The 22,146-nt window shown below is 38.0% G+C and overlaps 1 protein-coding gene across 1 annotated transcript in view; it reads right to left on the bottom strand.

The window, feature by feature from the left end:
• The window catches only part of LOC123566185 (nuclear pore complex protein Nup133-like), a 420,170-nt gene that overhangs the window by 347,364 nt on the left and 50,660 nt on the right, over window positions 1-22,146 (bottom strand). Inside the window, exon 3 of the mRNA XM_053549042.1 lies at window positions 13,632-13,735. Within this exon, the coding sequence (XP_053405017.1) occupies window positions 13,632-13,735 (104 nt within the window). The remainder of the gene's footprint in view (window positions 1-13,631; window positions 13,736-22,146) is intronic.

Genomic DNA, 22,146 nt, shown 5'->3' with positions numbered 1-22,146 from the left:
ATAAAGAAATATTTCCAATTTCAAGTCATTATCTTTTAACGTACCAAAGATATATTTATAATCGAAGCTTTCGAAAAAAAAATTAACATGAAAATAATACCAAGTATAACTTGGTGACCTTGACCTTGGGTATAATGAACCCAACCCCAGCATATACTTTGCTTGTATGCTGGACAATGTTTATGTGAAGTTACAGTAAGATATAAGCAATAGTAACAAAGACATGACAGAAAAACAAAGGTTGCCGAAAAACATTAACCTTAAAAATAACCTAGGTATAACAATTTGGTGACCTTGACTTTGGGTATAATGGGCCCAGCCCTTGCACATACTTTGTATGCTGGACAATGTTTATGTGAAAGGACATCAGACATTATGCTATGGATTTTACCCAAATTTCAATGCCATTTCATGACTTCAATAGCTGATAATTTTATATAATGGCTTCAATTACGCATCAATTAGTTATATGTTATCAAACTGTCACAAAAAATAATTTTATTTCATATTCGTTGTCTTGAAATTTGAGCAGTTTGTGACTGAGGGTCGTATTTTCTGAAAAATGTAAAATGTGTATCTTTTGTGAAACAAGAGCCATGTCAGACATGGCTAATCCCCCCGCTGGGCATATTATAATCGAAGGCTAAAGTTCCTGGCAAGTTAGTGTCTGAAAGTATTAATTTTGGGGAAAGCTTTGAAGAACCGTTTAGTTGTGGTCCGCATCAGAGGTTCTAAAGATGTGGAAGAAAGAATAAGTCAGTGGTAAGGTGGTTTACTGCTAAATTTTATTAATTTTCATGAACAGTATAGCTATGATGTTTTTCTATATGGCTACTGTAAAAAGAAGGAATGGAAATCTAACAGGGAATAAGAGTGCCAGAATGTCACAATATATGCCTGTCACAGCAATTTTCTTTACTATAGCAGCTGTATTTGCAAATGGAATTTTAATTTTGTGGTTGTTTAGTAATCATTGTAAGTCTTTTGTTTTTCTAAGTCCACAAAAAAAAAACTCCTTACCAGGTAGAGATACCTTAAAATACACCTAAAATTGGAAAGTAACATCTATGTTGTACCACAGATAAGTGGTCTTGTTTTTTCGCTACGGTCAATTATAAAAATGTTACAATATAAGCTATTTATAGTAACAACTAAGGGAAATTAATCTAAAAAAAAAAAAAAAAAAAAAAAAAAAAAAAAACAGTCAAATTCGATGAATTGGTATCCCCCGCCGAAAGGGTCTGTGGTGAGGAATGGCAAAAAAATATATCCGGCAAAAAGTTAAGGATGTTAATAAGAAGCAAATAATTTCATTAGTCAAAATCAATTTAACAGAAAACAAATGTTTAATTAAAGAGTACATAATAAATGTATGATACTTTGATCCTGACTAAAGAATTTATTTTGAATAGGATATGCCTACTGTAATAAGCTTAGCTTTTAAAATTAAATGCAGTTAATTGAAATGCGAGGTGGGGGAATGGTACAACTTGCATGTTGATAAGTATTCAAGGAAGGTTTGAAAAAAATCTAAAATAAGGCATGAAAAAAAATTTAAAAAATTTTTAGAGGGGGAAGGGGTTTTGGGAGGGGGAGGGGGTGTGACCAAGACAAGCTGGTGACCAGGTGTGGGTGAACAACTTCACATGTTAATAATTAATGTTCAGGGAAAAGAAATGAAAGAAATGAAAGAAATTTAATGAAATTCTGCCAAACGGTAAGTTTGTTATGTGCAAATATGTGGATTTTTAGACAATTAAAGGGCAATAACTCTGAAGTTACAAAAGAATCCCTACGGAAATGTGTGTGCACAACCACATTATAGTGCTCTAAATTCTTATATCCATATTTATAGTACCCTATATATTTAACACTAGAAACTTCTAAGGTCCATAACTCTGGTGTTACTTGGGCAATCTGACTGAAACTTGATGGGCCCCATAACCTCAGAGTGGTGAACATGTATATGACGTTTGTTTGAAAAAAATCTAAAATAAGGAATAATTTTTTTTGGGGGGGTGGGGGGTCGGGAGTGGGAGAGGGTGTGATGAGAGGGGGAGAGGGTGTGATGAAGGTAAGGAGGTGACCAGGAGTGGGTACACAACTTCACATGTTTACAATAAATGTTCATGGAAAAGAATGAAAGAAATTTAATGAAATTCTACCAAATGGTAAGTTTGTTATGTACAAATTTGTGGAATTTTATACAATTAAAGGGCAATAACTCTTAATTTACAAAATAAATCTGAATGAAATTGTGTGTACACAACCACATTATGGTGATCTAAAGTCTGTTTAAGTTTCATAGTTCTAGGTCAAATATATCAAAAGTTATGATGCAGAAATTGCCATATTTATAGTACCCTATATAGTTAACACTAGAAACTTCTAAGGGCCATAACTCTGGTGTTACTAGGGCAATCTAACTGAAACTTGGTGGGCCGCAAAAACTCATAGTGGTGAACATGTGTATGAAGTAATATATAAATATTCTCAACCATTTCCTAGATATGGCTCCGGACGGACGGACGGACGGAAGGACGGACAACGCCAAAACTATATCCCTCCGACTTTCGTCGGCGGATAAAAATTGTAAGTCCACACAAAAATCTTTACCAGGTAGAGATTGGTCAAACTACACCTCAAAAGTGGATGTAGCATGCATGTTGTACTACAGAAAAGTGGTCTCGATTTTTCCCTATGACTAGTAATGAAAAAGTTACAATAAAAGCTATTTAAAGTAACAACAAAGGGAAGTAATTCTAAAGAAGGGAACTGCACATGACACTTAGTCTCATGATGATGTATAATTGTGCCAAGTTACATCTAAATTCCTCCATGCATGAAGAAGAAATGCTTCGGACAAAGTCATTCTTGTATCTGACCTTTGGCCTCTAAGTGTGACCTTGACCTTAGACCTAGGGACCTGGATCTTACGCATGACACTGTGTCTCGTGGTGGTGAACATTTGTGCCAAGTTATATCAAAATCCCTCTATGCATGAAGAAGAAATGCTCCGGACACGGTTTTCATTCTTGTATCCTTTGACCTCTAAGTGTGACCTTGACCTTAGACCTAGGGACCTGGTTCTTGAGCATGACACTCCGCCTCATGGTGGTGAACATTTATGCCAAGATATATCAAAATCCCTCCATGCATGAAGAAGATATGCTCCGGACAATTTTTTTAAAGAAAATATGATAAAGGGGAATAACTCAAAAAATAGGCAAGGCAGAGTCATTGTTCTTGCACACTGCACTTCCTCCAAATGTGTTTTATCAGTGTATGAAGTTTGAAGAAAATCCCTCCAGTACTTTTGGAGTTATGCTCCGGACAAAGATCGTTGCGGACGGACGGACGGACGCACACTCGAACGGACGGAGAGCATTTCTAATATCCTCTTCGCCTTTGGTGGGGGGATAATTTCTCCCAATGTGTTCTATCAGTGTATGAAGTTTGAACAAAATCCCTCCAGTACTTTTGGAGTTATGCTCCGGACAAAATGTTTAAAGAAAATAAGATAAAGGGGAATAACTCAAAAAATAGGCTTGGTAGAGTTATTGTTCCTGCTCACTGCACTTCCTCCCAATGTGTTCTATCAGTGTATGAAATCTGAAGAAAATCCCTCCAGTACTTTTGGAGTTATGCTCCGGACAAAGATCGTTGCGGATGGACGGACGGACGCACACTCGCATGGACGGAGAGCATTTCTAATATCCCCTTCGCCTTTGGCGGGGGGATAATAGGCATATGCCTTAATGTATGTCTATTATAAAGTGTTTTAGAACAAAAAATAAATTTTTACTTTGCAAATTATCAGTTTTATTAACATTTTTAACAAGAGGACCATGATGGTCCTGAATCCCTCACCTCTTCCCACATGATCCAGTTTTGAGTATGACGTCGTTTTTTCTATTATTTGACAAAGTGACCTAGTTTTTGAGCTCATGTAACCCAGTTTTGAACCTGACCTAGATATTATCAAGATAAAAAATCTGACCAATTTTCATGAAGATCCATTGAAAAATATGGTCTCTAGAGAGGTCACAAGGTTTTTCTATTATTTGACTTATTGACCTAGTTTTTTAAGGCACGTGACCCAGTTTCAAACTTGACCTAGATATCATCAAGGTGAACATTCTGACCAATATTCATGAAGATCCATTCAAGGGTATGGCCTCTAGAGAGGTCACAAGGTTTTTCTATTTCAAGACCTACTGACCTAGTTTTTGATCGCAGTTGACCCAGTTTCAAACTTGCCCTAGATATCATCAAGATAAACATTCAGACCAACTTTCATACAGATCCCATGAAAAATATGGCCTCTAGAGAGGTCACAACGTTTTTTCATTATTTGACCTACTGACCTACTTTTTGATGGCACGTGACCCAGTTTCGAACTTGACCTAGATATCATCAAGGTGAACATTCTGACCAACTTTTATGGAGATCCATTCAAAAGTATGGCCTCTAGAGAGGTCACAAGGTTTTTCTATTTTTAGACCTACTGACCTAGTTTTTGATCGCACATGACCCTGTTTCGAACTTGACCTAGATATCATCAAGATAAACATTCAGACCAACTTTCATGAAGATCCATTGAAAAATATGGCCTTTAGAGAGGTCACAAGGTTTTTCTATTATTTGACCTACTGACCTAGTTTTTGACCGCACGTAACCTAGTTTCGAACTTGACCTAGATATCATCAAGATGAACATTCAGACCAACTTTCATACAGATCCCATGGAAAATATGGCCTCTAGAGAGGTCACAAGGTTTTTCTATTATTTGACCTTCTGACCTAGTTTTTGATAGCACGTGACCCACTTTCGAACTTGACTTAGATATCATCAAGGTGAACATTCTGACAAATTTTCATGAAGATTTCATGAAATATATGGCCTCAAAAGAGGTCACAAGGTTTTTCTATTTTTAGACCTACTGACCTAGTTTTTGACCGCACGTGACCCAGTTTCGAACTTGACCTAGATATCATCAAGATGAACATTCAGACCAACTTTCATACAGATCCAATGAAAAATATGGCCTTTAGAGAGGTCACAAGGTTTTTCTATTATTTGACCTACTGACCTACTTTTTGACCGCACGTGACCCAGTTTCAAACTTGATCTAGATATCATCAAGGTGAACGTTCTGACCAATTTTCATGAAGATCTTGTGAAATATATGGCCTCTAGAAAGTTCACAAGGTTTTTCTATTTTTAGACCTACTGACCTAGTTTTTGACCGCACGTGACCCAGTTTCGAACTTGACCTAGATATCATCAAGATGAACATTCAGACCAACTTTCATGCAGATCCCATGAAAAATATTGCCTTTAGAGAGGTCACAAGGTTTTTCTATTTTTAGACCTACTGACCTAGTTTTTGATGGCACTTGACCCAGTTTCAAACTTGATCTAGATATCATCAAGGGGAACGTTCTGACCAACTTTCATGAAGATCTTGTGAAAAATATGGACTCTAGAGAGGTCACAAGGTTTTTCTATTATTTGACCTACTGACCTAGTTTTTGATGGCAGGTGACCCAGTTTCGAACTTGACCTAGATATCATCAAGATGAAGGTTCTGACCAATTTTCATGAAGATCTTGTGAAATATTCAGACCAACTTTCATACAGATCCCATGAAAAATATGGCCTTTAGAGAGGTCACAAGGTTTTTCTATTATTTGACCTACTGACCTACTTTTTGAAGGCACTTGACCCAGTTTCGAACTTGATCTAGATATCATCAAGATGAACGTTCTGACCAACTTTCATGAAGATCTTGTGAAATATATGGCCTCTAGAGAGGTCACAAGGTTTTTCTATACAAGCTATAAAAATGATATAAGCTACAAACATACCAAGTTTTATTCAAATATCTTTACCGAAACAAAAGTTATTGACCGGAAACACCAGTTTGACGCCGCCGCCCGTCTGCCCGCCCGCCCGACCAACGACATATCCCAATCTAATAACTCAGGTTTAAAAAAAAATGCTGAAACGCCAATTTTTTTGTTGCTATATCGTGTAATATATGAATGCAGGATGAAAAGGGGTTTATCATTTATACCCAGTCACCACTTGTGTGAACAGCTTCTCATTCGAATAAAACTGAAAGTAAACTGTGTCAAACCTAGAAATACATACCGGTATTCAAATCAATTCATCCATCAAAGTTAGTTTTACGAAGTTAATACCTTACATGTCGTTCTTTTACCATGGATACCAAATAATTGTGTCTATAATTCCAATTAATCGCATATGTAATTGACAATTTCTTTAGAAAACGACTCGCACGTGTTGACAATTAAATGCTAAGTGTCAAAGACGTAACCGCGGCACTGATTGGCCTATTACAATTGCCTCTGCTGAAACCGATAATTTAATTTGCTTTCACATTTCTCGCGAAAATCTCACAAGTACCTGAAGTAGGCGGAGCTTAAATTATGCTATCGGCGAGTGTGTATGTGTATTCAACGCACATTATGACATGGTGCAAATTGTCAAAAGATTAGCGAGTGCACATCAAAAAAAAATTCGGGCGACTTGAATTCACTTTGAGATTGGATCTGAGCGAAGTTTGAAGCTTCAAAGCAACTATTTTGCTCCCATGTTTGCAATGATCTTTTTGGTAAATTTATTCCTCAGAAATTTTTTATAGCCTGATGGGCTACGGTCTGCCAATTTTCTGTCGCCCGAGCCGATTTTTCATAGCCATTGGCGATCGGGCTACCATTAATGTCGCACACTGATATATGTCTAAGAAACTTGCTTGGTTCATGACTTGCGACAGACGCAGTTGCCTCAATTCTCATGACATTCAATCAAAAAATTCATAAGATGTACATACCAGGATCAGTCTGCTTTCAAGCTTGAAGTTCTATGTCCCCTTTTAATTTATTATTGTTTTCTGGGCTTGAAATATCTTACAAGAACGAATAAGGCTGTAGACATGTAAGATTTAGGAAACACATCCAAAAAGTGTCAAAATATCTTATTGTAATATGTAAAATTCATTTGCTGACACCCTGTATGTATTTTTTTTTCAATTTTTAACATTTTCCCCCCTGTGACCAAGTACCATTTTTGCAACATACATACATCATAATCGTTTACACAGGCATGTGAAATATTTTGGGAGGAAAGGTGTTTAAAACATAAAACTGATTAATGTTCATATTTCAATAAAAATGAAAATGAGATATGTCTACAAAATCATCTTTTTTGTTAACAAACTTGTAAAATTCATTCGAATATATCAAGAAATGGTCTTTAACTATCTTTATTATGCTATTTCAGAAGTCTAGCCCTAGGTCAGTTTTTACTTAATTTGATAGGCAATCTGAATAGGAAAATGTCCGAAGTCCTTACAGTAAGATATAAGCAATAGTAACAAGGCAGTCTGAAAGACAGCTATATCCCCCGCCATTGTTACGGATAGTGAAAGGGTTGATGCTATTGGGTGGAAGCTACAAACATTCAAGTTGTGACCTTGACCTTAAGCTGGCAGGGGTGAATTTTGAATTCTGCACATTGTCTTGATAAGGTGAATATTACAGCAAAGTCATATCAAAATCCTTCAAGGAGTTTAGGAGATACAGAGCAGACATAAAATGGACAGCTCAAACCTTTGACCTTGAGTTGTGACCTTGACCTTGAGCCAACATGGCTGACTCGTGAGTTCTGCATATCGTCTTGTTGAGGTGATCAACTGACCCAAGATTCATGAAAATCCTTCAAGTGGTTTAGGAGACACAGAGCGGGCACAAAATGGAAGGCTCAAACATTTGACCCAGAGTTGTGACCTTGACCTTAAGCTGACATGGCTGACTCGTGAGCTCTGCACATCGTCTTGATGAGGTGATCATTTGACCGATGTTTCTTGAAATTTCTTCAAGGGGTTCAGGAGATACAGAGCTGACACAAAATGGAAGGCTACATCATTAAAGGGGTTTACGAGATACAGAGCGGACACAAAATGTTACGGAGAGAAGGACAGAAGGACAGATGGAGACAATTCCTATCACCCCGATATTAAAAAAAAGATATGACAGAAAAACAAAGGTTGCCGAAAAACTTTAACCTTAAAAACTAGAGATGCTTTTGAGAAATGCGCATGTATTCCACAACTGCCCCTATGAAAAATGTCTAGTTTCTCTAGATGGATTAGATGAGTGGACCCTAATAGATGGCTTGGACGAGTGAACTCAATCAGTAATTCAAGGGCCATAATTCAAAAGTGCCTGGGCAGATTTGGCTAGTTATAGATCTTGGCCGAGGTCTTATGGTCAAACACATTTTGTTCAAGTCTGGTGAAGATCAGATGAGAAATGTCTGACTTAAGAGTGCGGACAAGCTTTTTCCGACAACTGCCCTATGAAAAATGTCTAGTTTCTCTAGATGGCTTGGACGAGTGGACTCAATCAGTAATTCAAGGGCCATAATTCAAATGTGCCTGGGCGGCTTTGGCTAGTTATCGAACTTGGCCGAGGTCTTATGGTCAAACACATTTTGTTCAAGTTTGGTGAAGATCGGATGAGAAATGTTCGACTTAAGAGTGCGGACAAGCTTTGTGACAGACACACACACAGACAAACAGACAGACACACAGACTGGAGTAAATCAATATGTCTCCCACACCACTGTGTGGTGGGAGACATAATAACCCAAGTATAACACCTTGGTGACCTTGACCTTATGTATAATGGGGCCAGCCCCTGCACATACTTTGTATGCTGGACAATGTTTATGTGAAGTTACAGTAAGATATAAGCAATGGTAACAAAGATATGACAGACAAGAGGGCCATGATGATCCTGGATCGCTCACCTGAGTAATGAGCTATATGTTTCAAAAGCCAAATTGGCGCTAAAATATTAAGAAAGTAGGTCACATTTATGGCCACGGAAAGTCAGTTTTAAGATGGGTGTGCAAAAATGTACATGTCATCCAAATTTCAAGGCTGTATCTTAACAAGAGCTGTCACAGGAGACAGCACGCTCGACTATTTCGGTGCTGGATAGTGTAACTGGGCACATCTGAGGAAGCTGGAGCTGTCACTAGAGTGTTTAATGACTCCAATAAGAATGAAGATATTGAACAATAGCTTGAGTCTGTGTCAAATGTATTCAGTAATAAGAGAGATAAAGAACATTAAATATGATTTTAAGCAAAAAGTGGGATAACTAGAAAATGCTTTTGTAAACAAGAGGACCATGATGGTCCTGAAATGCTCATCTCTTCCCACATGATCCAGTTTTTTAGTATGACGTCGGTTTTTCTATTATTTGACATAGTGACCCAGTTTTTGAGCTCATGTGACCCAGTTTTGAACTTGACCTAGATATTATAAAGATAAAAATTCTGACCAATTTTCATGAAGATCCATTGAAAAATATGGTCTGTAGAGAGGTCACAAGGTTTTTCTGTTATTTGACCTATTGACCTAGTTTTTTAAGGCATATGACCCAGTTTCAAACTTGACCTAGATATCATGATATCATCAAGGTGAACATTCTGACCAATTTTCATGAAGATCCATTCAAGGGTATGGCCTCTAGAGAGGTCACAAGGTTTTTCTATTTCAAGACCTACTGACCTAATTTTTGATCGCAGTTGACCCAGTTTCAAACTTGACCTAGATATCATCAAGATGAACATTCAGACCAACTTTCATACAGATCTCATGAAAAATATGGCCTCTAGAGAGGTCACAACGTTTTTTCATTATTTGACCTACTGACCTACTTTTTGACGGCACGTGACCCACTTTCGAACTTGACTTAGATATCATCAAGGTGAACATTCTGACCAATTTTTATGGAGATCCATTCACAAGTATGGCCTCTAGAAAGGTCACAAGGTTTTTCTATTTTTAGACCTACTGACTTAGTTTTTGACCGCACATGACCCTGTTTCGAATTTGACCTAGATATCATCAAGATGAACATTCAGACCAACTTTCATGAAGATCCATTGAAAAATATGGCCTTTAGAGAGGTCACAAGGTTTTTCTATTATTTGACCTACTGACCTAGTTTTTGACAGCACGTGACCCACTTTCAAACTTGACCTAGATATCATCAAGATGAACATTCAGACCAACTTTCATGCAGATCCCATGGAAAATATGGCCTCTAGAGAGGTCACAAGGTTTTTCTATTTTTAGACCTACTGACCTAGTTTTTGATCGCACGTGACCCAGTTTCCAACTTGACCTACATATCATCAAGATGAACATTCTGAGCAACTTTCACACAGATCCCATGAAAAATATGGCCTTTAGAGAGGTCACAAGGTTTTCCTATTATTTGACCTACTGACCTAGTTTTTGAAGGCACGTGACCCAGTTTCGAACTTGACCTAGATATCATCAAGGTGAACGTTCTGACCAATTTTCATGAAGATCTTGTGAAATATATGGCCTCTAGAAAGGTCACAAGGTTTTTGTTTGTTTGTTTTGGCTTAACGCCGTTTTTCAACAGTATTTGAGTCATGTAACGGCGGGCAGTTAACCTAACCAGTGTTCCTGGATTCTGTACCAGTACAAACCTGTTCTCCGCAAGTAACTGCCAACTTCCCCACATGAATTATCAGAGGTGGAGGACTAATGATTTCAGACACAATGTTGTTTATCAAATAGTCACGGAGAACATACGCCCCGCCCGAGGATCGAACTCGCGACCCCGCGGTCCGTAAACAACGCTATTACCTACTGAGCTAAGCGGGCGGGCTCACAAGGTTTTTCTATTTTTAGACCTACTGACCTAGTTTTTGACGGCACGTGACCCAGTTTCGAACTTGACCTAGATATCATCAAGATGAACATTCAGACCAACTTTCATACAGATCCCATAAAAAATATGGCCTTTAGAGAGGTCACAAGGTTTTTTTATTATTTGACCTACTGACCTAGTTTTTGAAGGCACATGACCCAGTTTCGAACTTGACCTAAATATCATCAAGGTGAACGTTCTGACCAACTTTCGTGAAGATCTTGTGAAATATATGTTCTCTAGAGAGGTCACAAGGTTTTTCTATTTTTAGACCTACTGACCTAGTTTTTGACCGCATGTGACCCAGTTTCGAACTTGACCTAGATATCATCAAGATGAACATTCTGACCAATTTTCATGAAGATCCATTGAAAATTATGGCCTCTAGAGAGGTCACATGGTTTTTCTGTTTTTAGACCTACTGACCTAGTTTTTAATGGCACGTGACCCAGTTTCGAACTTGACCTAGATATTATCAAGGTGAACATTCTAACCAACTTTCATAAAGATCCCATGAAAAATGTGACCTCTAGAGTGGTCACAAGCAAAAGTTTACGGACGCATGGACGGACGACGGACACTGCGCTATCACAAAAGCTCACCTTGTCACTTTGTGACAGGTGAGCTAAAAAGCGCATGTCTCCCCCAATGCAAAGTCCTATAGGCAAGAAGTCAATAGAGGTCAGGAGCGAAAGTCAAAGAGACACTGATGGTTGGCTGCAATAGGGATCATCTACTTGGCATGTCCAGTCATCCCGCTAAATTTCAACACTCTTGGCCTAGTGGTTCTCAAGCCACTGTTCAGGCTCCTGTGACTTTGACCTTTGATCAAGTGACCTCAAAATAAATAGGGGTCATCTACTCTGCATGTCCAATCATCCTATTAAGTTTCAACATTGTAGATCAAGTGGTTCTCAAGTTATTTCCAAAAAAAAAAGATGACCCAATATTGAAATCATCCAAGATTTAATTGAGTGTAACATTCTGACCAAGTTTCATTAAGTTTGGGCCAAAATTGTGACCTCTAGAGTGTTAACAGTCAAACTGTTGACGCCAGACGGACGGACGACTGACGATGACGGACACAAGGCGATCACAAAAGCACACCTTGAGCACTTTGTGCTTAGGTGAGCTATAAACAAAGGCTGGGCCCATCTGAGGAAGCTGGAGCTGTCACTGGAGTGTTTAATGACTCCAATGGTGGATGAAGATTTAGCACAATTATCAATAGCTTGAGTCTGTGTCAAAAATATTAAGTTATAAGAGAGATAAAGATAAAGTGTATCAAAACACTAAATAAGTATCATTCTAAGCAAAAAATCATAAAATATTGGTGCAAGAGTTATACACTTTGTGTCATATGATGTGGGTTATGATGTGGAACAACTACTTCAAGTTTGAATCAATTAATCCATTTAGTAATTACTAAGATATAGTGAAAATGCATGAAAATTAACCTTAAATTCTAAGTAAAGGGGGCATAATTCATGAAAAATTGGTGCCAGAGTTATGCACCTTGTGTCATATGATGTGGGTGATAAGGTGGAACAACTATTCTAAGTCTGAATCAAATCCATTTAGTAATAACTGAGATAGATTGAAAGTGCACCAAAACCTTAACCTGAAATTCTAAGTAAAAAGGGGAGATAATTCATCAAATATTGGTGCAAGAGTTATATGGCTCTTATGTCATATGATGTGGGAGATGATGTGGAACAACTACTTTCAGTTTGAATCAAATCCATTTAGTAATAATTAAGATAGAGTGAAAGTGCATCAAAACTTTAACCTGAAATTCTAAGTAAATAGGGGAGATAATTCATTAAATATTGTTGTTTTTGGCGAAGGGGTTGGGGGTGGGGGTAGGTGACAGAATACTAAAGGGCAAGAAGCTACATTTTTTTTTGGTGGAAGATGGAGGGGGGCGAGGTTGCCATGTAGATTGTTGCATTCTGCATCAACACCTGCCTATATTCCAAGTTTCAAGTCAATACCTTGAATAGTTTTTTTAGAAGTTATGCTCTGGACATAAAATATGATGGGCAGATTTCACCTTGCTGTGACCTTGACCTTGACCTTTGACCTACTACCCTGGTTCATGCAATCTACACATCATCTCATCACCACCAACCTACATCTCAGATTTGAAGTCAATATCTTGAATGGTTAATAAGTTATACTTTGGACACGAAATAAAACAAACAAATTCGATCTTTGAGCTCAATTTCTGACCATGACCTTCACCTTGACCTACAATCCCGGTTTATGTGCTTTGCATATCATCCCATCGCCACATACCTACAAGCCAAGTTTGAAGTCAATAACTTGCATGGTTATTTCGTTATGCTCAAGACACGAAATATGATGGCTAACTTGACCTTTTAGCTCAATTTGTGACCTTGACCTTTGACCTACAGCCGGTTCAAGCGCTCAATACCTTTAATTGTTATAAAGTTATGCTCCCAACACGAATAATGACGCACAGATTGACGCACGCTCTTTCACATAATATGTCCCATTTTTCCAAAACAGGCGTACTGTTTTTCCAAAGCAGGCGTATAAAAAGAAACACCTTGACCTGCAAAACTTAGCCTTATTAAGCTTGTGGTGTTTCAGTGAATATGATCACTCCAATGCACTATTATATTCAGTGGAGCATAGTCAAGCATACTAGTGTCCCTTGTTAAGTCATTCCTTGAAATTATTTCATGTGTCCATTTGTTCATTTAATTGTTATAAATGTCATGCCAGAAATGGCCCAGTTTGAAAAATAAAGATATTCTATTCTATTCTATTCTCCTACCACTTCATTGGGAAAAAGCAGCACTAAAGCACATTTATCCATACCCTGCCTGTCTGTCCCTGTTTACATCTCCAAACAAACAGCTTCCTTCCTCCAACAAGCCATGCCCAGCCAGATTCATCAACCTTTACACTTATTCTTGTACTTTCTGAAAACAGGTTTCAAAATAGCTTGGTAACATCGGATGATCCTTAAAATGTCTTCCCAAAGCTAACAAGGGGCCCAATGTGCTTAATTTCCGCACCTGAAGACAACCATGACCTTTAGACCCTACTTCTGATCAAGTCTGATGGAAATCCATTTAGCATTTCATTAAAAGTTATTTAAAGTGTTCTCTATTTTTCATTGTGGCAACCCCTAAAAATAACCCAGCAGAGCCAGTTGAACAAATGTTAGGGAGGTCCATACTAGGATCTACAAACCAAGCTTGGTGATAATTAGTCCCCTACCAGTGGAACATCAAAGGGGACAATAGGAATGCCCTCCGTTCGTCTGTCTATCAGTCCTTTCGTTCGCAAATCTGGATCCGGCACTAACTCAAAAAGTATTCATGCTAGGTTGATAAAACTTGGTATGTGAATAGAGGGCAATATGTAGATTATGCAAGTACATGACTTATGCTTGTAGATCAAAGGTCAAGGTCACTATTCAAGGTCAAGTAAAAATGTGTTTCTGCTCCATTACTTTTAATTACATTGAAGAATTTTTTTAGTTTGTTTGTTTTGGGTTTAACGCCTTTTTTCAACAGTATTTCAGTCATATAACGGCGGGCACTTATCCTAACCAGTGTTCCTGAATTCTGTACCAGCACAAACCTGTTCTCTGCAAGTAACTGCCAACTTCCCAACATGAATTATCAGAGGTGGAGGACGAATGATTTCAGACACAATGTCTTTTATCAAATTGTCATGGAGAACATACGCCCCACCGGGGATCGAACTCGCGACCCCGCGATCCACAGACCAACGCTCTTCCTACTGAGCTAAGCGGGCGGGCCAGATTTTTTTAGTACTGCACAACAATGTTCTCAATGATTAAGACTATGTCGCTCACATGACCCATGGTTGTCCGTATAGGTCAAGGTCACTACTGAAGGTCTAGTAAAAAAAATTTTTCACCGGTAGGGGACTTCTGTATTGCTACGGCAATACTAGGTCACTTGTTCATCTAGCAGTTCATGAAAATTTTTCTTTTTTTTTTTTTCAATTTTAAGCTTGGCAGCCCTTAAAATCTGTCCAAAGGAACCTTTTGAACATAGTCAAGGTACACACCAATTTGACCATGATCCTTCTAAAGCTTCCCGAAAAAAGTTCTTTAAAGGTTTTTCCAGTGTTAGCTAAGGCAGCCCTTAAAATAAGTGTAGGAGAACCATTTCAATAAACATTTTATATAATTTTGCTAACAAGTAAACAAGACTTCTGAAGCTTGCCATGTGAGGTCATCCAATGATGCAAAAAAAGTGTGGAGAATCTGGAAACATTTGGTCAAGTAATTCCTGAAAAACACATTTTACAAAACATTTTATGTTACAAGTGGCAAAGTGGCCCCAAATGGGCCGGAGTTGCTCATCTGAAGGACCTTGGCCAGCTTGACATTGCTTTTGACCAAATTTGGTGAATATCCTTTAAGCAGTTATAAAGTTACACAAATGGGTCATGATGACTCTTTATCGCTCCCCTGTTAAACTTGGCCCTGAAATCATTAAAGATAAACATTCTGACCAAGTTTCATGAAGATAAGATCATAAATATGGCCTCAAGAGTGTTAACAAACTTTTCCTTTGTTTTGAGCGGGTGACCTAGTTTTTCACCCCACATGACCCAGTTTCAAACTTGGTATAGGAATCACCAAGATAAACATTCAGACCAAGTTTCATGAAGATAGGGTCATAAGTGTGGCCTCAAGAGTGTTAACAAACTTTTCCTTTGATCTGAGTGGTGACCTAGTTTTTGACTCCATATGACCAAGTTTTAAACTTGGCCTAGGAATCATCAAGATAAACATTCTGGCTAAGTTTCATGAATATAGGGTCAACAAGAGCTCATAGAACATGAAATGCCCCCCTTGATGCATTCAGTAATTGCACAACAAACAGAAACTAGAAAATGCTTTTGTAAACAAGAGCTGTCGGATGACAGCGCGCTCGACTATTCGAAGAATTGATTGAAGAATGGGGTCAAAATATTTCCATAGATTTTCAGACTAAACAAAAAAATGGATTAAACAAAAAATGTTCCTGTATTTGTGGATTTCGATTAGTCTTGCACTAAATGGCAATGTGTGACCATGATGGCAAATATGTTAAGTTATATGTTAGGCAAAACATGGACTTATATGAAAAATTTAACTAATTTCCAAGTCCAAAAGGGGCCATAATTCAGTCAAAATAGTTGACAGAGTTATGTACTCTTGCCTACAGATGGAAATCATGTTGATAAACTAGTGTTAAAAGTTTCAAAGCCACAGTTCAAATAGTTTTGACAAAACGCTGACTTGTAAGAAAAACTGAACAAATTTGGAAGTCCAAAAAGGGCCATAATTCAGTCAAAATAGTTGTCAGAGTTATGTACTCTTGCCTAGAGATGGAAATCATAATGATAAACAAGTGTTTAAAGTTTAAAAGACATATGTCAAATAGTCTTGACAAAACATGGACATATACAAAACAGAACCAGTTTCCAAGTTCAAAAAGGGCCATAATTCAGCCAAAAAAGAGGAGAGACTTACGTACTCTTGCCTATTGATAGAGACTATTATACTGAACAAGATATAAAAGTTTCAAAGCCATACGTCAAACACTTTACACAAAATATAAACTGGTACGAAAAACTTAACCAAGATTTCTAAGTCAAAAGGGGCCATAATTCAGTCAAAATGCTTGATGGAGTTATGTACTCTTGCCTACAACTGGATATTGTGATGGTAAACAAGTGTTGAAAGTTTCAAAGCTTTATCTCAAAAGACTTTGTCAAAATGTGGACTGGTACGAAAAACTAAACCAAGATTTCTAAGTCAAAAAGGGGCCATAATTCAGTCAAAATGCTTGATGGAGTTATGTACTCTTGCCTACAACTGGACATGGTGATGGTAAACAAGTGTTGAAAGTTTCAAAGCTTTATCTCAAAAGACTTTGTCAAAATATGAACTGGTACGAAAAACTTAACCAAGATTTCTAAGTCAAAAGGGGCCATAATTCAGTCAAAATGCTTGACAGAGTTATGTACTCTTGCCTATAACTGGACATGGTGATGGTAAACAAGTGTTGAAAGTTTCAAAGCTTTATCTCAAAAGACTTTGTCAAAATATGAACTGGTACGAAAAACTTAACCAAGATTTCTAAGTCAAAAGGGGCCATAATTCAGTCAAAATGCTTGACAGAGTTATGTACTCTTGCCTATAACTGGACATGGTGATGGTAAACAAGTGTTGAAAGTTTCAAAGCTTTATCTCAAAAGACTTTGTCAAAATGTGGACTGGTACGAAAAACTTAACCAGGGTGTGACGCCGACGCCGAGGCCGACGCCGTGGTGAGTAGGATAGCTCTACTTATTCTTCGAATAGTCGAGCTAAAAAGCGCATGTCTCCCCCAATGCAAAGTCCTATAGGCAAGAAGTTAATAGGGGTCAGGAGCAAAAGTCAAAGAGACACTGATGGTTGGCTGCAATAGGGATCATCTACTTGGCATGTCCAGTCATCCCACTAAATTTCAACACTCTTGGCCTAGTGGTTCTCAAGTCACTGTTCAGGCTCCTGTGATCTTGACCTTTAATCAAGTGACCTCAAAATAGGTAGGGGTCATCTACTCTGCATGTCCAATCATCCTATTAAGTTTCAACATTGTAGGTCAAGTGGTTCTCGAGTTATTTCCAAAAAATGATTTTACATGAACAGGCCACTGTGACCTTGACCTTTAATAGACTGACCCCAAAATCAATAGGGGTTATCTTCTCTGCATGTTCAATCATCCTATGAAGTTTCAACATTCTGGGTCAAGTGGTTCTCAAGTTATTGATCGGAACTGGTTATCAATGTTCAGGCCTCTGTGACCTTGACCTTTAACGGAGTGACCCCAAAAACAATAGGGGTCATTTACTATGCATGAACAATCATCCTATGAAGTTTCAACATTCTGGGTCGAGAGGTTCTCAAGTTATTGATTGGAAATGGTTTTCCATGTTCAGGCCCCTGTGGCCTTGACCTTTAACAGAGTCACCCTAAAATCGTTAGGGGTCATCTACTTTGCATGACCAACCATCCTATGAAGTTTCATCATTCTGGGTCAAGTGGTTCTCAAGTTACTGACCGAAAATGGTTTTCAATGTTCAGGCCCCTGTGACCTTGACCTCTGCATGAACAATCATCCTATGAAGTTTCATCATTCTGGGTCAAGTGGTTCTCAAGTTACTGACAGGAAATGGTTTTCAATGTTCAGGCCCCTGTGACCTTGACCTTTCACAGAGTGACCTCAAAATTGTTAGGGGTCATCTACTCTGCATGAGCAATCATCCTATGAAGTTTCAACATTCTGGGTCAAGTGGTTCTCAAGTTACTGTCCGGAAATGGTTTTCAATGTTCAGGCCCCTGTGACCTTGACCTTTAATGGAGTGACCACAAAATCAATAGGGGTCATCTTCTTTGCATGTACAATCATCCCATGAAGTTTCAACATTCTGGGTCAAGTGGTTCTCTACTTATTGATCGGAAATGGTTTTCAATGTTCAGGCCCCTGTGACCTTGACCTTTGATGGAGTGACCCCAAAATCAATAGGGGTCATCTTCTTTGCATGTACAATCATCCCATGAAGTTTCAACATTCTGGGTCAAGTGGTTCTCTAGTTATTGATCGGAAATGGTTTTCAATGTTCAGGCCCCTGTGACCTTGACCTTTGACGGAGTGACCCCAAAATCAATAGGGGTCATCTACTCTTCATGGCAAATCATCCTATTAAGTTTCAACATTCTGGGTCAAGTGGTTCTCTAGTTATTGATCGGAAATGGTTTTCAATGTTCAGGCCCCTGTGACCTTGACCTTTGACAGAGTGACCCCAAAAATAATAGCGGTCGTCTACTACAGCAGCCCTACAACCCTATGAAGTTTGAAGGTTCTAGGTCAAATGGTTCTCCAGTTATTGCTCGGAAACGAAGTGTGACGGACGGACGGAAGGACGGACAGACGGATGGACGGACAGGGCAAAAACAACATGTCTCCTGGGGGAGACATAATTATTTGGTCACTGTACACAAAAGTTCTACTGTTCTGGGTAAATGTAACCATGACCTTTGACCTATTGACCTTAACCTTTAGCATGCTAGATAAATTGTCGTCTGCTGGAAATGTCGTCTGCTAAAATTGTAAAGTTCATTCAATTTGCTCCAAAATTGGAAGAAATATTGTCAGAGTAGCAAACAGCTTGGAACCTGATCAGACGCCGATTTAATCGGCGTCTGATCTGGTTCCAAGCTGTTTGCAAAGGCTGTTAAATTCGCCTGCAGCAGGCTAAGGGTTAAAATATACAGGGCAAAAACAATATGTCTCCTCCAGTGGCGGCAGACATAATTAAATGAATATCCGGTGAAAAATGCAGCCCCTGTTGAAAACTAAGATTTTTCTTTGATTTGACGAGGTGACCTATTTTTTCAATGTGACCAAGAAAAAATCTCACCAAAGATTTAATGAAGATGTTGAGCGCAAATAACCAATCTGCGCTATTTACCAAACGCGCAGCGCATATAACAAATTTTTGTACGTTGGTTATATGCGCAACGATTTACCAATCGTTGCGCAGGATAAATTTAACCTGCCTGATTTACCAAATGCGCAGCGCAAATAACAAATGTAACTTTATATATCAGAAATTTGTATTTCGTGTTTGATAAATCATGCAGTTGGTCAATTTATTAATAAATATAGTTTATTGTTTATTTCAGTCTCATCCATTTACATGTTTACAGTATAAAAACATGACATATACATAATAAAACACAAGTAAATGGCCGCTCAAATTTGAATAACAAGAGACTATATATATAAAATTTCTACATATCACATATTTCACATAAATCAATTCTCATATATTACAGTAAAAAGCAACACATGTCTGCTAATCATAACACAAAGATGTGTCCTAAAATTTAATTTAAAAAAGGGTTATAAGACACTGAACCAGATTAGACAGGTGCACTAAATGTGCGCTAGTAAAAAATGGCTTAAAGAATCAAGTATCCCCACCAATCAGATTGGTAGAGAACAGATTAGCAGATCGAGGGCTGAGCGCGAAACTATTGTATCTTGTTCTTTATTCATATACAGTTACAATAGTTTCGCGCTCAGCCCACGAGATATCTCTTACTTAACACTAAAGTACTGTAATTATTTAAAAGAATCTACATACAATTTAGTAAAAAAAAATTATAAATAAATACAAGAGGGCCAAGATGGCCCTAGGTCGCTCACCTAAGAAACACTCCATAGCAGTGTAAAACATGTTTGACCTAGTGATTTCATGGAAACAAATATTCTGACCAATTTTCATTAAGATTGGACCAAAAAATTGGTCTCTTGCGATAAAACAAGCATTTTCTTAGATATGACCTAGTTTTTGACCCTAGATGACAAACTTGACCTAGATTTTATCAAGGCAATCATTCTGACCAAAATTCATGAAGATCAACTGAAAAATACAGCCTCTATCACATACAGAAGTTTTTTCTTTGATTTGACCAAGTGACCTAGTTTTTGACCTCAGATGACCCATATTCAAATTCGACCTAGATTTCATTAAGGCAATCAACCTGACCAAATTTCATAAATATCAACTGAAAAAAAAACAGTCTCTATCGCATACACAAGATTTTTCTTTAATTTGACCTAGTGACCTAGCTTTTGACCTCAGATAATCCATATTCAAAACCGACCTAGTTTTCATCAAGGCAATCACTCTGACCAAATTTCATGAAGATCAATTGAAAAATACATCCTCTATTGCATACACAATGTTTTTCTTCGATTTGACCTAGTGACCTAGTTTTTGACCCCAGATGACCCATTTTCGAAATCAGCCTAGATTTTATCAAGGTAATCATTCTGGCTAAATTTCATGAAGATCAGTTGAAAAATACAGCCTCTATTGCATACACAAGGTTTTTCTTTGATTTGACCTAGTGACCTAGTTTTTGAACCCAGATGACCCATTTTCGAACTTGGTCTAAATTTCATCAAGGCAATCATTCTGACCAAAATTCATGAAGATCAATTGAAAAATACAGCCTCTATCGCATACACAAGGTTTTTACGTGATATGACCTAGTGACCTAGTTTTTGACCCCAGATGACCCATTTTCGAACTCCGCCTAAATTTCATCAAGGCAATCATTCTGACCAAAATTCATGAAGATCAATTGAAAAATACCGCCTCTATCGCATACACAAGGTTTTTCTTTGATTTGACCTAGTGACCTAGTTTTTGACCCGAGATGACCCATTTTCGAACTCGGCCTAGATTTCATCAAGGCAATCATTCTGACCAAAATTTATGAAGATCAATTGAAAAATACAGCCTCTATCGCATACACAAGGTTTTTCTTTGATTTGACCTAGTGACCTAGTTTTTGACCCGAGATGACCCATTTTCAAACTCGGCCTAGATTTCATCAAGGTTATCATTCTGACCAATATTCATGAAGAAGAATTGAAAAATACAGCCTCTATTGCATACACAAGGTTTTTCTTTGATTTGACCTAGTGACCTAGTTTTTGACCCGAGATGACCCATTTTCGAACTCGGCTTAGATTTTATCAAGGTTATCATTCTGACCAATATTCATGAAGATTAATTGAAAAATACCACCTCTATCGCACACACAAGGTTTTTCTTTGATTTGACCTAGTGACCTAGTTTTTGACCCGAGATGACCCATTTTCGAACTCGGCCTAGATTTCATCAAGGTTATCATTCTGACCAATATTCATGAAGAAGAATTGAAAAATACAGCCTCTATTGCATACACAAGGTTTTTCTTTGATTTGACCTAGTGACCTAGTTTTTGACCCGAGATGACCCATTTTCGAACTCGGCTTAGATTTTATCAAGGTTATCATTCTGACCAATATTCATGAAGATTAATTGAAAAATACCACCTCTCTTGCATACACAAGGTTTTTCTTTGATTTGACCTAGTGACCTAGTTTTTGACCCGAGATGACCCATTTTCGAACTCGGCCTAGATTTCATCAAAGTTATCATTCTGACCAATATTCATGAAGATTAAATGAAAAATACAGCCTCTATCGCATACACAAGGTTTTTCTTTGATTTGACCTAGTGACCTAGTTTTTGACCCGAGATGACCCATTTTCGAACTCGGCCTAGATTTCATCAAGGTTATCATTCTGACCAATATTCATGAAGATTAATTGAAAAATACAGCCTCTATCGCATACACAAGCTAAATGTTGACAGACGACGGACGACAGACGACGGACGCCGGACGCCGGACATCGAGCGATCAGAAAAACTCACCTGAGCATTGCTAAGGTGAGCTAAAAAGCCTATCTATACA

The sequence above is a fragment of the Mercenaria mercenaria genome, chromosome 1 (assembly GCF_021730395.1).
Source record: "Mercenaria mercenaria strain notata chromosome 1, MADL_Memer_1, whole genome shotgun sequence".
Taxonomy (NCBI): Eukaryota; Metazoa; Mollusca; class Bivalvia; order Venerida; family Veneridae; genus Mercenaria; species Mercenaria mercenaria.
The sequence above is the reverse complement of the archived record's forward strand: the minus strand, read 5'-3'. Positions and strand labels throughout refer to the sequence as shown.